Source organism: Protopterus annectens, chromosome 3.part0 (genome assembly GCF_019279795.1).
Source record: "Protopterus annectens isolate FY-2018-M chromosome 3.part0, PAN1.0, whole genome shotgun sequence".
Lineage (NCBI taxonomy): Eukaryota > Metazoa > Chordata > Ceratodontiformes > Protopteridae > Protopterus > Protopterus annectens.
In genome coordinates, this window is record NC_056731.1 from 441,473,499 (window position 1) to 441,488,296 (window position 14,798).

A 14,798-nucleotide genomic window follows, 5' to 3' on the forward strand; every position below is an offset into this window, starting at 1 on the left:
GGTCTTCCTGGACAAGCTAATCTAGTTATCCCCTTATCACGAGGCATACCTTTCTACTGTCCAGAATTTTGCAAAATGTCCAGATTTTGACAAATTTTTGGTCTGTTCCTCATAAAATTTGGGATTTTTGTAAAAAAACATTCAAGACTGAAGTCACTAAATAACGACAGACATTTCAGTTTCAGACTGCATATGCTTCAGAAAATGCATGCTAATGCAAAACATTTTATTCTATCAACTTTCTAAGCTTATACAAGCAGTACTTAAAATCTGTTTCTCATTTTGGGCCTTTGTCTCCACATTCGTTTTTGCTTTGTCCAGAATTTTTGCTCTAACAGGTTAATATGTATGCCTGCAGGATACGCTTTAGGTCTCGTTTAGCAAAGAGTTTACATTTATGTTTCTTTTCATCCTTTAAAAAGTTATGTCATGCTTAAGTAAATAAGAATAAAAATGTACTTTCTAATCTAGTGACTGTATAGACAGTGCCTGCTCATCCATAAAAGATATATTTAGCATTGTTTTATTACTGAGTATTTTTTCAGACACATATTGGTTCATTTGTAATCTTATAGAGGTGCCAGTAGTCAACACTACATTCTAGTTCAGAGCATAGCAATTCATACAAATGACAGTCTAAACCAAAACTGTAAACATCTTGAACAACCTACAACATGACACATAAGGCAGTGCCATAAAGGAAAGTGATACCAGATCTTGGGACAAAATAACATAGCAGTTAGTGGGCCTTTTCAGTAGCAATGCATGAAGTATAACCAATGATAAAAACATCGGATCGTGGTCAGGGCAGGATGCACTGTGGCAAGGGAAGACCATGACCTAATACATAAGACATAAAAAGCTATCATGAGAAAATCCAAATGCAGTAGGAGAAAAATGTGAAAAACATCGCTAACAGCAAAATAAAAATCTGAAAAACATCACTAGCAGCAATATAATCTGTAATGCTTCCCTTCTAAGGTTAGTGATCTGCATGGTTCCACCACTCCAAGCAACACATTGCATACATTATTTTTGGATATATATTTTATGCTTTATTGTTGCAACATTAGCATATTCAGATTTCTGCATTTTCTGTATAAGTATTCTCCCAAGCAGTTGCAATTCCAGACACATTTGTTCTGTCACCATCATTTTACAGAAAGGAAGGAAAACATAATCAGTTTATTTGCTTTAAAATGCATTTTCTGCTACTATGGCAGGGCATAAAACAATGTTTAACACATGGAACCAAGATGCATTTTTTAGTAACTGGTATGTTAGCATATTCGGAGTTTAATAATATTTCCTTTTTTCTTTCTTTCTAGTAAAATCTTTTCATTCTTCATCTGTTGTCTTTTAATGCTCAAACTATACTCTAGCAAAGCTGATAAAAGCAACAAAATTTAACAGTTCATATCAAGGTCTTTAGTAAAGAGAATGGTCATCGGAATAATAGCTGATACGATTATAGCTTTTTGAAATGCTGGCATGATCTTTACCTACACACTTCACATATATGCCAAGCAGCTTTAACAAATGCTTTCTGAATTTCACTCCCACAAAGGCATACAATATAGGATTAATACAACACTGTGAAAAAGCAATATTACGACAAATGTAAAAGGCATAGTCAATCTGCTTACTGTCTTCACATTCAAGTTGCCATACATTCAAATCTCGTAAAGACTTCAGAAATATAATTACATTGTAGGGTGTCCAAGTCATGAAAAAAACAATTACAATCACGAAAATTAGTTTTATTGTCTTTTTCTTCCGTTGTGAATGCGTTTGGCCCAATGTCTTCAATATTTTTGCATAACAGAATAAAATTATTGTGAAAGAAATTACAAAAAATATGTTTTGCTGATATGTTCCAAATAATTTCCAGAAGAGTGATGGAGTCAGTGTACAGTATGTAGTATTTTCCTGAGTCTCAGTATTAAACAGTATGAATTCAGGGGTACTCACTACAATGCTGGTGACCCAGGCAATGCTGCAGAATAGAATGCCATAGCAGCTTCTTTGTGGTTTCTCTGCCAATGGACTAATCACTACAATGCATCGATGGATAGTCATCATGGTCAGAAAAATAATGCCACTGTAGAATCCCACAGAAAAATCTGCACTTACTACTTTACAAAGCACATCTCCAAAAATCCATCCCTGACTTTCATATGTAGCCCAGAAAGGCAAAGACAAGCAGGAAATCAGGTCTGATACAGACAGATTCAAAATAAAGATGTTGGTTACAGATACTAAGCTTTCATATTTAAGCAAGATGAAGAGAACCAGACTGTTTCCAGTTAGTCCAAGAAAAGTTATCAGTGAGTAAAATACTGCTGTTAGTACAGCAGTAATTTTATTTACATCTGATTTAATACATAATTCACCTCCACTGCCTTCATACATGAAGGAATCATTCACTGATGTGAATGATTCTAATATGAAATCTGTCTGATAAATAGTCTTTGTAGTAATAGCTGATGCCATTGCTGCAATAAATGCTTATTCAGTTCTCTGAAAGGCAAAGAAAGTAATGCATAAATTCAAATATCCATTGAGATATATATACAGCCTGGTAAATTTTAACTGGATGAATGCTGCTTGCAAAACTCTTCTGTCTCCCTGCCTATACAAAAGAGTGAAAAGTCATGTACCTCTGTAAACAGGCTTGAAGATATCTGGGAAGCAAACCTTATGAAAGCTGAAATAACTCTGCTTTTAGGTTTTCCACTTAAGGAATCAGGAAGGTTCACTTCTACTTTTTGAATTTTGGTTTCAGTATTGTTACTTGGCAATGACTATACATTATTTCTAGCATTATGTTATTTAAGTTGTATTTTACAATAATTTCAGAACAAGGTATTAATTCCCGTGTGGCCAACCAGTTGGCAGTTCAGTTTTTTCAGTAAAGTGAACCTTAAATATTGCTAGTTTGGAATATAAACTATAAGGCTTTTTTAGTTATTTAGTTGGCTAGCAACTCAGTACATTAATTTGTTAGTTTGCAAATTTACGCTTTGCTAACAAATTCTTTTCAGGGGAGACTTGACGTGGTATTTATATTGATTAGTGGAAATGTGTCCAGGAGACTGTGGAACTTCCCCTACTCATTTCAAGAAATGCCTTGGAAACTTTTATATCCACCTGAAATATCAACTCAGGCAGATGTGGCTTTGGTTTAACATCTTTTTCAAAGGATGACACACTCAGTAGTACAGTACCACCTTGCATTTTTTTAAAATTAAAAAATAAGACTTACTAGTCTCCAAGTATTCATCTACATGTGTAATGCTGGAAGCTATTTTAATGTTACATGGTTTATTCTTTGAGTTACGTGTGAAATAAATACAGCAGTTCCTGAAAAACCTGTATGGGATCATACACAGTATACAAACACAAATATATATAAAGGCAGGCATGGCAATTTACATAGCAACAACAATAAGTAATAAACATGCAAGTACCACTCACCAAGATAAGTAAAATGACAATTCTGAGTATAAAGCGTGCATCAACAGAAGACTACATTTGAGACAGACTGACAGACAGAAATGATGGAGCTAGGGAGGGAGTGTAGAATATAGAGTACACAGAATCAGAAACATTGCAGGTAGTGTGGAGTGGAAAAATGGAAGTCACATTGTAAAAATATGTCAGGGAGAAAAAACTACTGTAAGAGTTAAGATGGTGAGAGTCAAGAGCTATGTCAGAAAAGTGCAGGGATACATATGTACGTGCAAATCATGAGGTTTCAGATTGAGTTAAGAGACTCAGTTTAATGGCTAGGGAAATAAAGAGTGGGTGTGAAATAAATGAAAGAACAGCATGGATTGCTTCACAAAATGGAACACTGCATTGTGCTTATATTAAATCTGATATGATAAGAAGGAATAGAACTGCGAAAAAGTAATGGAATACATGCTGAGGTATTCAACATTAAAATATTTTCAGTAGTTCAAGAAAGACAAAGTTACAATGGTAACAGCATCTTCTTTAAGGTGTCTTTGCAAGTTAATATAACTTTAACTAAGATACATCTAAATATAATATTACAGGCACTGTTCCAACAGGCAGTGTTAATTTAGAAAAGCTGCACTGAAAAAAGTGATGAACAATAGCTAAAAGGGCTTCAGGATAAAAAAGATGGTATGTGTAAGGGCTACACTCAGTAAGTAGCTAATAGAGAGGAAAGACATTGGGCAGGATTCACAATGGCTTGCACGGAGTCTAAGAGTCGTGTAAGACTCCATGCAGCCATCGCGATCCAGGAACAGCCCGAAATCCCATGTAAGAGACCAGCTAAAACGACTCTTACACGGGCAGGGTGTGGATATGCTAATCACCTCACTTGCAGCCGAAAGGCATGCAAATGAGGTAGATTAGCAATCCACAAAGCTGAAACCAGCCTGTGTAAGAGTCATGTTAGGTGCAGAAATGTACTCAGTTGACAACCGAGTATGTTACTGCAAATAACAAAATGGAGCCATGACAGCTCCAAATAAAGTGTGCATATGTTGTAGTCAGCATGCCAATGGCCAAATATGTGGCCATTGGCACGGTAACCTGATGCAAACATGAAATAAAATCGATGTTTAAACACAGTGCAGCCCCGCGCAAATGGGCTGCGCTATATAAAACATAAAAATAAAGGTTTGAAACCCACAAATGTGGGTTTTATGTAATGCATGGATTTGCAATGCAGGGACTAGCAGACCGAAAACAACATGGCCACCATCTAGTGGTTGCTAAGGGGGGAAGCTGAGTGTAAGACATGTAACTAAGCATTAATAGGCAAGCCTATGTAAATGAGTGGTAGGATAGTGAATCACAATGTCACATAGCAAATGAGCACATTCCGTGTAGTGTAAGAGTTAGATAAGGGGGAGTAACAGAGTAGGAGATAGGTGACATCACAGGGGGGAATGTCAGGAAGAAATCAAGCTCATTGGAGCAAAGTGGTATGTGAAAGATGTCAATCACACAGCATAAAAAGAGGAGTGTCAACAGATAAGCATGGGAAAGTCAAGAAATGTAAGGTGTACACTGTGGCCAACACCAAAGTTTCTTGCTGTGCGTGCATGCACGCTTGTGCATGCTGGGATGCGTGAGTAAGACAGAGTGCGTGCGTGTAAGGCAGAGTAAGCATGTAGGAGCCTGTTTAAAGATCTGTACACCTGTTTGCACTGGTGTGCGCATGTTTAAACCCGAATAAGCAGATTGTAGTCCGTGTAAGCATGTGTGCGTACATGGTAGCAACTGTGAGCGTGTTTTCGCTGGTATGCTCGCTGCTCCCCCCTGTGGAAACAGAGGAAAAAGGAAGCAGAAGAAATAGTAGGAAACTAGCAGGGAATACTGGTAGAGCTAGCAGGTGAAAACAATTAGGAGCAGGCAATTACACAAGCAGAATACTAGCCCAGCCCAGCACTTAAAACACTGCAAACAGCATTGCAGTATGTTTCTCTCAAGAGACACTGCAAGACAGGAGTAAGCTAGTAGAAGTGAAAACTGAAAAAGCTGCACTCAGACCAAACATGCTAGGGGCTGCCGTAGCTGTTATAAGGAGACAAAGGAGACTTGCTGAGGGTGGTGACAATGCAAATGCTGCCAGACAACCCACAGTGAGGAGACGGAGAAGAGTGTACAGGCCCAGGGTCACCTACAACGGGTTACATGATCTGGAGATAGTGGAGCGCTATAGAGTGGACAGAGACCTCCTGCAGCAAATTATTGAGCTGTGCAGGCCACGCCTCACACACAGAACCAACAGAGGGGAACCCATCCCAGTGGAAACCAAGGTATGTGTCGGCCTAAGAATACTAGCAACAGGTACCTTCCAGAGACCAACTGATGATATGATGGGGATATCATAGGCATCAGCCTCCAGGGTACTGCACCAGTTCCTGGATGCCATGTCAGCACATGTCAGTGAGCATGTATATTTCTCCAATGCCCATGAGGTATTGGCCAGCAAGATGCATCTCTTCCAGCAAATAGCGGAATACCCTGAGGTAGTGGGTGCAATAGACTGCACGCACATACGCATCAAAGCACCAGCTGGTGAGCGGTGTAGGGCCTACATTAACTCAAGGGCTTCCCCTCCATCAACTGCCAGGTCATGTGTGATGCCCAGGGCATAACAATGAATGTGTGTGCTGGCTGCCCTGGGAGCTACCATGATTCCCATATCTGGCATTTGACGCAGCTGTGCCAGACATTTGCCAATGGGGACATCCCACATGGTCACCTAGTGGGGGATGCAGGATATACACTGGAGCCATGGCTGATGACACCCATCAGAAATGCACACACAAACCTGAACAAGAATGCCATAATGAGGCACATGCACAAACACGTAATGTAATAGAGCGTGTGTTTGGGCTGCTCAAGTCACGGTTCCGGTGCCTGGACACATCTGGTGGAGCCTTGCAGTACTCACCAACTACATGTACCCAAATTTTCATGGTATGTGCTATGCTACATAATATGATTCTGCGAAAACAGCTGCAGCAGGATCAGCACAGGGCCGGGACAAACAGCCCCCCACCATTGCCAAGGCCATCACAGGCAGAGCGTGACTCGGAGGAGGAACAACCTGAGCCTGCCCCAGTAGGCAGAAGGAGGCATGCCCAGTATGCCCTGGCCTTGGCAAAGAGGCAACACATAGCACATACACTGGCTCAGTAGGAACCCTGGAAATGATACCCCTCTCTGACTCACTCATATAGTAAAAGGGACGCCTAACATGACACAACCTGCTCTCAAACATGTACAGGGAGTGAAGTATGTGCATCCAACAGAGGCAGCCCTGCAGCACCACCTGAGGCATGATTGCCATGCGTTAAGCAATGTAACACCATCTAGTATATGCAAACATGAAGACCCTGCCTAACATCTCACCCTCACCAAGCATGATGCTACACTATGAAGACAACAAGATCAAGTACAATAATTGACTGAAGTATTGCTGTTTGCAAGGGGGAACACATGGCTGACGGCCTTGGCTGACATGCCGAGCAAGACATGGTGCCCCACCTGCTAGGGATGGCATGCACCCAGCACACCTGGCTGTGTGGATACTGGCAAAGGCTGTTGTCACCCCCACTGTGCCTTGAATAGGTAAGGCTGGAAACACAAACCCACCACCATAGGTAGCACAAGGGATAACAACCTGGACGTAATGCTACCCAACGCCAGAAGTCTAACCTGCAAGGTGCATGCAGACCAAACCCACCACAGCATGGAGTATGGTAATATCTGTTCTGTAACAGAAGCCTGGGTCAAGGCCCAGAAGAGCACCCTAATACTACCAGGTTATGCCTCATACCATGCTCTACAGCTCCAAAACATGGAACACACGACAATAGGAGTGTGGCTATCAGTAATTGTCAAGGATAACCACACCCCCAGGTTGGTACCACAGCAGGAAGCAGCATGGACTATCCACGGGCAAGTAACACTGGCTCAAACTGTGTCCCTGTTTGAAGCCTGCTACAGACCACACTCACAAACCCAGGTACCCCAGCCAGCCTTCCTGAAGACACTGCAGAGTATGAATGTCTCAACAAATACCAAACAAGGCACACACAAAGTATGACATAGGTGGCAATCCATTATGTATGGAAATAGTAATCAGGGACCTAGGGACACAAGTGGACGGTAACCTGTCATGTGACACTCACATTGCCAAGGTGGCCAGGAAGACCTGCTATATTGCCCACCTTAATATGAAAGGATGCACATGTAGATCAAGAGAGGTCACTGTACCCCCATACTCTTCCCTTATCAGGCCCATACGTGACAACAATGCCCCAGTTCGGATGTACCTTACCTTACACCTGTAGCAGTTAGAAGGAATCCAAATGTACCTCACCAACAGGATAAAGGGTCCAGACATTGGACATCTGCAGCCTGGCTGAAGAAACCACAGCCCAATTCAGAAGCATACTGCCCAGTCAGAGGTGATGTATGCCTGATGTACAAGGCCATGTCCAATCCAGAATGAATGGACATGCTCCACTGCAGAAACCCCAAATCCAGCAGAGACACCACAGTGAGATATCTGAACCTCCACACATAGATAAATAGGATGTGCTGGAGGGACAGATCCATAACCCAGAGGCTCCTTACACTCTGGAACAGAATCCCAGTCCATGATAGGCTGAGCTCCACACTCAAACTCAACAAGAGAAATCTGGTGAAGTGCATGGGAGATAGTAGGTGTACACTGGGGGCCATCCCTCTGTCACATCTAGTAAAGTAAACCCTACACGGGCATAATATGCACATTGCAAGGGGTGTGGAAACTCACACACAGTCTGTCTATGCTCAAACAAGGCCAGGGCAGATAGCTAGTATGAACCTATGAACCTATGATGATACAAATTGTGCAGGACACAAAGGATTATCACACAGCTGTCTTACCTGATGGTAGGAACCATGGTGATAATCCACAGATATGCTATGCAGCACTCTAATATCACAAACAATACACCACACCCACACACATTGCCAACATCCTACCTAACAGATTCCTTGCAAACTCCCCAACAGCACCTAACTGCCAAATATCTATCCCAGCAGAGTGCTGGCCCCCTGACATTGCAGATGCTGAGGTAACAGCCAGCATCCACAAAGCACAGCACACAGCATCAATGGTACCAGATGGTGTCCTGGGTTGTGTCCAACAAGTACTGTAAGAAGAATGGAACAGCAAACAGCAGTACTGCGCACTATCAGTCCTACCACAGGATATGTACCCAAAGAGCAGTGTACAGCAACAGTGGTCCCTCACCACAAAGGGGGTGCCTGAATGGATACTGCAAACTATCACCCCTCAACCCAGACTATCTAGGTTGGCAAAGTAATGGAGAGGATAATCATGGATCCCAGGAATAATGAGATTGGGTACCTACAGACATTGAACCCTACCCAGTATGGCTGTCATAGGGCAGATCCTGCTCCTTACACATGTCTGACTCATGTGAAACATGCACCAAGGCCATTGATGTGGGGAATGTGGATAACACAGCCTATCTGGACCTTGCTAAACCCTTCCATACAATACCCTAGTTGGCGGTACAGATAAGCACACCAACCTAATTATAAACCCCTATGCAAGTAGATGGGTTGCAAACCAGCTCAAGGACAGAACTGACCTGGTCAGACATGCTGCAACCATGGCAGACTGCAAACCAGGTACAACTGGCATCTCACAAGGCATGGTCCTGGGACCTCTCTTGTATGCTATATATGTCACATAGGTACAGGCCAACATGGACGGACTCTGTCTGAACAGGTTCGCAGAGGACTACAAACTGCCCACCATATCGGACCCTCCAGCTGACACAAGCAACCTACAAAAGGCACACATAGAAACAGACAAGTGGTGCCACAGCCATGTCAACAAGCTAAATGCAGAATAGTGTATAGTCATCCCCTGTGGAAACACAGTACATGGCCAGAAATTACCACATAGGTGTTAACCCAGTAAGTACATCAGGAGCAATAAGAGACCTGGGGACACAAGGTGATAGATATCCTGCATGTGACAACCATGTGTCTGTAGTGGTTACAGAAACATACTATATACCCACCTAATCATGAAGGTAAGCACAGCTCGGTTAGGGTAGGTCAATGTGCCTCTCCAGTCATCCATCAGCAGCCTCACAATTGTGTACAATGGCCCTTCAAGGATGTACCTTAGCAGACACCTGCATCAACTGGAAAGACCCCACAAATACCCCACCAGGGGGATCACAGAGCTGTAACAGATGCCATGTGTTGCCTGATAAAACAAACTGCAGCTCCACACAGTGCCATACCACCTGGCTGGAGGTGAACTGTGCCTGATGTATAGAGCCATGACCAAGCTGGTATCAATGGACATTTGGCAGCATGTAAACACTGAATGCTGGTGACCTATGCAGCTGACAGGCCTGAACCCCAGCACAGACATAAACAGGACATGCTGTACCGATTGGTCCATAACCCAGAATCTCACTCCACTCACGACTAAGCTCCCACTACAGGTTATCCAGGGAGTCCCTCATTGACTGTCATCCAGAGGAATCATGATGACTGGATGGGAGATGGTAGGTGTACCCTGGATATCACCTGTATGTCACGGGTAGACAGAGGCACAGCACACTAACCATGACATATGTCATGGCAAACACCAGTAAATGTGTGTTGAAGGACAAACACTCTCTGACTAGCATTACAAATGGACTAGGGCACATGGCCATTGCTTGTCACTGTCCACACAAGTTGTGGAATACATTAACAATGTCGGACAATCATGTACTATGCTGTCCATATCTGAACAAAATGCAACATGGTCATATCTGCACAACTGGCCCTCAACCAGTCTGGTGTGCTCACTATAAATATTGCAAGCAGTGATAGGACTGAAACCGATTATACTGTCCACCACAGTGAAAGTACTGCACCAGTACACTATACGACAATACAACTGTTTGGTCAGCAGGAAAGGATGCTGACAACTGTATGCAAACTATCCCATGATGACCCTGCAGGCCTGTTAGGTTCAGACACAAAGCAGTTGGGCAGTAAGAACACAACCTGATGTCCAACACTCAACTGTACATGTGAAATATAGATGGCGTCCACACACAAACACAAATGTGGTGGTCCACAGATCCCAACATAAGGAAAGGTCACACTGGGCATGCTCGCACACTTAGATAAATGAGACGTGTCAGTCAAGAAGCCATACAAACTGCGAACTGGGCATGCTCACACACTTAGGCCATGTCACAGTTCAGCAGTTGCACACACATATCTGGCATTTGTATGTGTTAACACAGGAACCTCCCACAATACAGACATCTGCCCAGTGCACACAGTGAAGTTACAACAGAGACATAAGTAAAGTACTGGATCCCACTCATATGCAAACATCTTCCACAGTACACAAGTTGTTTATAGAGATAGGGAAGGCTATGGCAATAAAGACCCACAAACAGAAGATGAGCAACAGATATTTGCATCTGACAGGTAAACATATATCTGTAGAGTGCAATACTAGACTGTTGTCCCTAGGGAATACAGAAGGCTATCCACAGTGTATTTGGCGTCTGCCTCCACAGTACAGTAGGCTACTGTGCCTGTGCAAAGTTAATGCATAGATATACTCTCCCCTGTACTGATGGATAGTAATAGATGTACATTCCTCTTCATACATAATGATGTCAGCACACTACATATGGAAGGAGCAGAAATTATACCCAGTAATTTTAATAGCACGCTCTGCTACTACATATCTCACAAGTGTCATAACATAGTTAGGTAGGGGTTTGAATCCTGCAAGTGCTTAGTGTGCATGTGACTGTGTGGGGGGAGTAGTGTGTGTGTAATTCTATGTGTAATAGGAATGTCCCTTTTGGCAACTATTACTACACAACACATGCTGCATATTCCACTGTCTAAACACTGATGATGTCAGCACCCTATAAGTACAGCAGGAGAAAGCAATCCTCCCAGTAATGCAAATAGCGCATTCTACTACTGCGTCTCTCACAAGTGATATAACATAGTTAGATAGGAGTTTGAATCCTGAAAGTGCTCAGTGTGTGTGTGCAATTCTATGTGTAAGAGGAATGTCCCTTTTGGCAACTATTACTACACAACATATGCTGCATATTCCACTGTCTAAACACTGATGATGTCAGCACCCTATAAGTAGAGCAGGAGAAAGCAATCCTCCCAGTAATGCAAATAGCACACTCTGCTACTGCGTCTCTCACAAGTGACCTAACATAGTTAGGTAGGGGTTTGTATCCTACAAATGCCATGTGTATTTTTGTCACACAGTTTGTCCATGTGTGTGGGGTGTTGTTCCCAATATTGTACGACATACATTATATCAGTAATGTCAATGCACACATGATGTATGTGTGTGCCACCTACACATATGTACCTGTGAACTGCAATAGTTTCCATGTCCGAAGCCTGCCTCATGTGAATACATGGAATATGCATCAGACAACTGTATGACTGTGGTGTTCTGTGCAGGGGCTGCATATGGTATGTGACTATACAGTGTGGGTTGTAGATGGTGTCATCCCACCAGCGAGGGATACATGACTGGTCTGGAGCATATAGTCCACATGTTGGTGATGAACAGGTGCAGCATTTTGTCACCTCTTGTGGGAGTGGTAACAAGTTGTTCCATAGCAATGCAGGGAATGAATGCTAAGAACCCTTCAGATAGGGTCTTGGAGCTAGAGTAATGCTCACACTCTATGTTTGGGTAGTCGCAGTCCTCCCATATAATGGTGTTTGTAGAGACCATCATATTCCTAGTGTTGTCAGGAAGGCCAAGTGGGTTTCCTGGGTATGGGAGGGTGGTGTGTGCCAGGCTATGAACCTGAAGGCAGTCTAACCCACTGTTAGTTGCACATGGATAGGCTCTGATGCTTTGTGCTGTGCCACCAACCTGGGGGTGTGTGTATCTGAGGTGCCTTTGGATACATCCCCCTGTTCTGGTTTGGTGCATGTGTAGGGGATGACAAGCATGGTATGAGGAATGACCTGGCAGTGATGGTGTGCACCTGGGAGCCTTGTACCAGGAGTCTGTTACTGCATGGATATTGCTGTACCCCATGTTAAGGACAGTGTCCACTGCATGCATCTTGAGGTTTACACTGCTGCTGTTGAGTAGCATTTCTATTAGTGTTCTATCCCATGTGATACCTGTGTAGGTGGCTATGTAATGTCAGCCTTGCATACAAAGGCACTATGTGTGTAGCAACAGCCTCTGCCAATGTGACAGGTGCAAGCTGTACCAAGCAAAGCAATGTGGCTTGTCCAGCATGTAATCCCACACTGACAGGCATTGGATCCCCTTTGAATGTCACCGAAACATATGTTAATTGTAGAAACTGATCATCCTGTCTACATATTGTGGCAGCATTCTTGGTGAGGGTAAGATGCTACTCAAGGTCAGGGTCATACCAGCCTGTGCCACAAGCTCAGAGAGCCCCTCTATGTCCCCTAACATGTAGTCCAGGAAGGTGCATAAGAGGTCATACACACTGGCACAAACAATGACTGAGTCATACTTCTACATGCCTTGGAGTGACCGGTATGCTTGTATTATGTGGTGGATCATAGTGCCCAATGGGCATCTCAGCGTGACCTTCACCTTGTTCAGCCTGGTGAGCAGGACCTCAGTGTACCTGACGATAGAGGTACCTCATACAACTGTAGCAGGTGTGTTGTCAAGCCATATGGCCTGTGACTGTTTGGCACACAGGCTTTGTGAGCTATGTGTTGCACGTGCTCTGCTCTGGCTTAACGTTTGCTTGTGTGTCTGCTTTGCAGGTGTCAGCTGCTCAGGCAGGATGCTATTCTGACAGTCCAATAATGTACCTGTGTGTTTCTGTGTTTGGATTGTGGTCGTGGCAGGTCTACGGGAGACTGGTACTGTATTCACTGTAGTATTCCACTCCACCTGACAGGGAATGCCAGTGCTGAGTTAAGAGAGCTTAGCCCCCAGTTTGGCTATGTGGTTGCATCTCTCACATGTCTTGTAAGTGTATGGGAAGAGGACAGGGTTGTCTGTGTACATGAGGCAGCTGTAACATTGCCACATGACTCACAGATTCACCAACTGGACCTGAGAGTAGATTGACAGGTGACCTTTGCACATGCTACCATAGCGTTGTGAATCCCATACTAAGTAACAACACATAGTGCCAATGGGGAAGAAGGTACTCAAGGTGACTATGTGAGGGTGTAGTGCTCCTGATTTGTTAGTGCTGGCATATATGAATGCTGCCTTGAGCAAATGCGAGGTAAGTCATATGCAATGTGTTACAGGCAAGCTACATGCAAACAGGACAAACAGTGACGTTCTGTCAAGTGAGACGTGGACATCAGTACAGTAAGCAATACAGATGTCACTAGGGATCCACAGAGGCACTGTAACTCTGCACTGCAGGTGGAATCAGTGTTTCAGGAACATAACAAGCAAACATGCATACAAACAAAGCTACAGTCAGCAGGCCTGTATGTAGACTATGCTACAACAAACAAGGTGTACGACTTCCAGAAGGTAACAGTGCATGTATGCAGGCACTATAAGCCTGTACCCAGACATTCACAGGTCAGACAGGCTGGGTCCAGCCACACCCCCCACAAGTGTATAAATCACGTACCTTTGTAATGTTGAATAACTGGCCTGATACCCAAGTGCTCATACCTGTAATAATACACATGTCAAATAACAGACACTGAGCCCTCACTCAGCAGTTCCAGACTTAGTATGATGTATGCTACCTGTCCTGGCACCACAGTATCCTTGACATGTATGGACACTCTCCCTCCTGTCATAGTTAGTTCTGTGTTTTGGTGTTGTCATGCATAGTATGAGGTGTGACCTTGTAGTGCTAGTGTGCTCTTGTGAGCCTTGAACCTGTTGTGTAGTACTGCACAGATATCAACATCCTCAAACATCCTCATTGCAGAGTCGAGTGTGGACAGCATGCAACTTACAGTTGACATGACCATCATTGAGTATCAATATGTACATTGTCGTATCCCCTGTGCTACCTATGTAGGTGGCCATCCCTTGACAGCCTCACCACCAGTATGCAAAGATGTGCAGACAGTACACTGTGGTAATTACTATGGGTGTACAAAACAATACAATGACATTCATACAGTAACTGCATCAGGCATGCTGGTATATACCCACAATGATATCATTACACTGTACTGTTGTCAACATCATACTATTACAACACTTCTATGTAGTCACCCTGTGCATC

At 43.4% G+C, this 14,798-nt stretch overlaps 1 protein-coding gene across 1 annotated transcript; it reads right to left on the reverse strand.

Annotated features, from left to right (window-relative positions):
* Positions 1–1,059: 1,059 nt before the first annotated feature.
* On the reverse strand, positions 1,060–2,674 carry LOC122797267 (chemokine XC receptor 1-like). Its single transcript, XM_044066110.1, has one exon. The coding sequence runs from the start codon at positions 2,491–2,493 to the stop codon at positions 1,429–1,431; it is 1,065 nt and encodes a 354-aa protein (XP_043922045.1). The 5' UTR covers positions 2,494–2,674; the 3' UTR covers positions 1,060–1,428.
* Between the last annotated feature and the right edge of the window lie 12,124 nt (positions 2,675–14,798).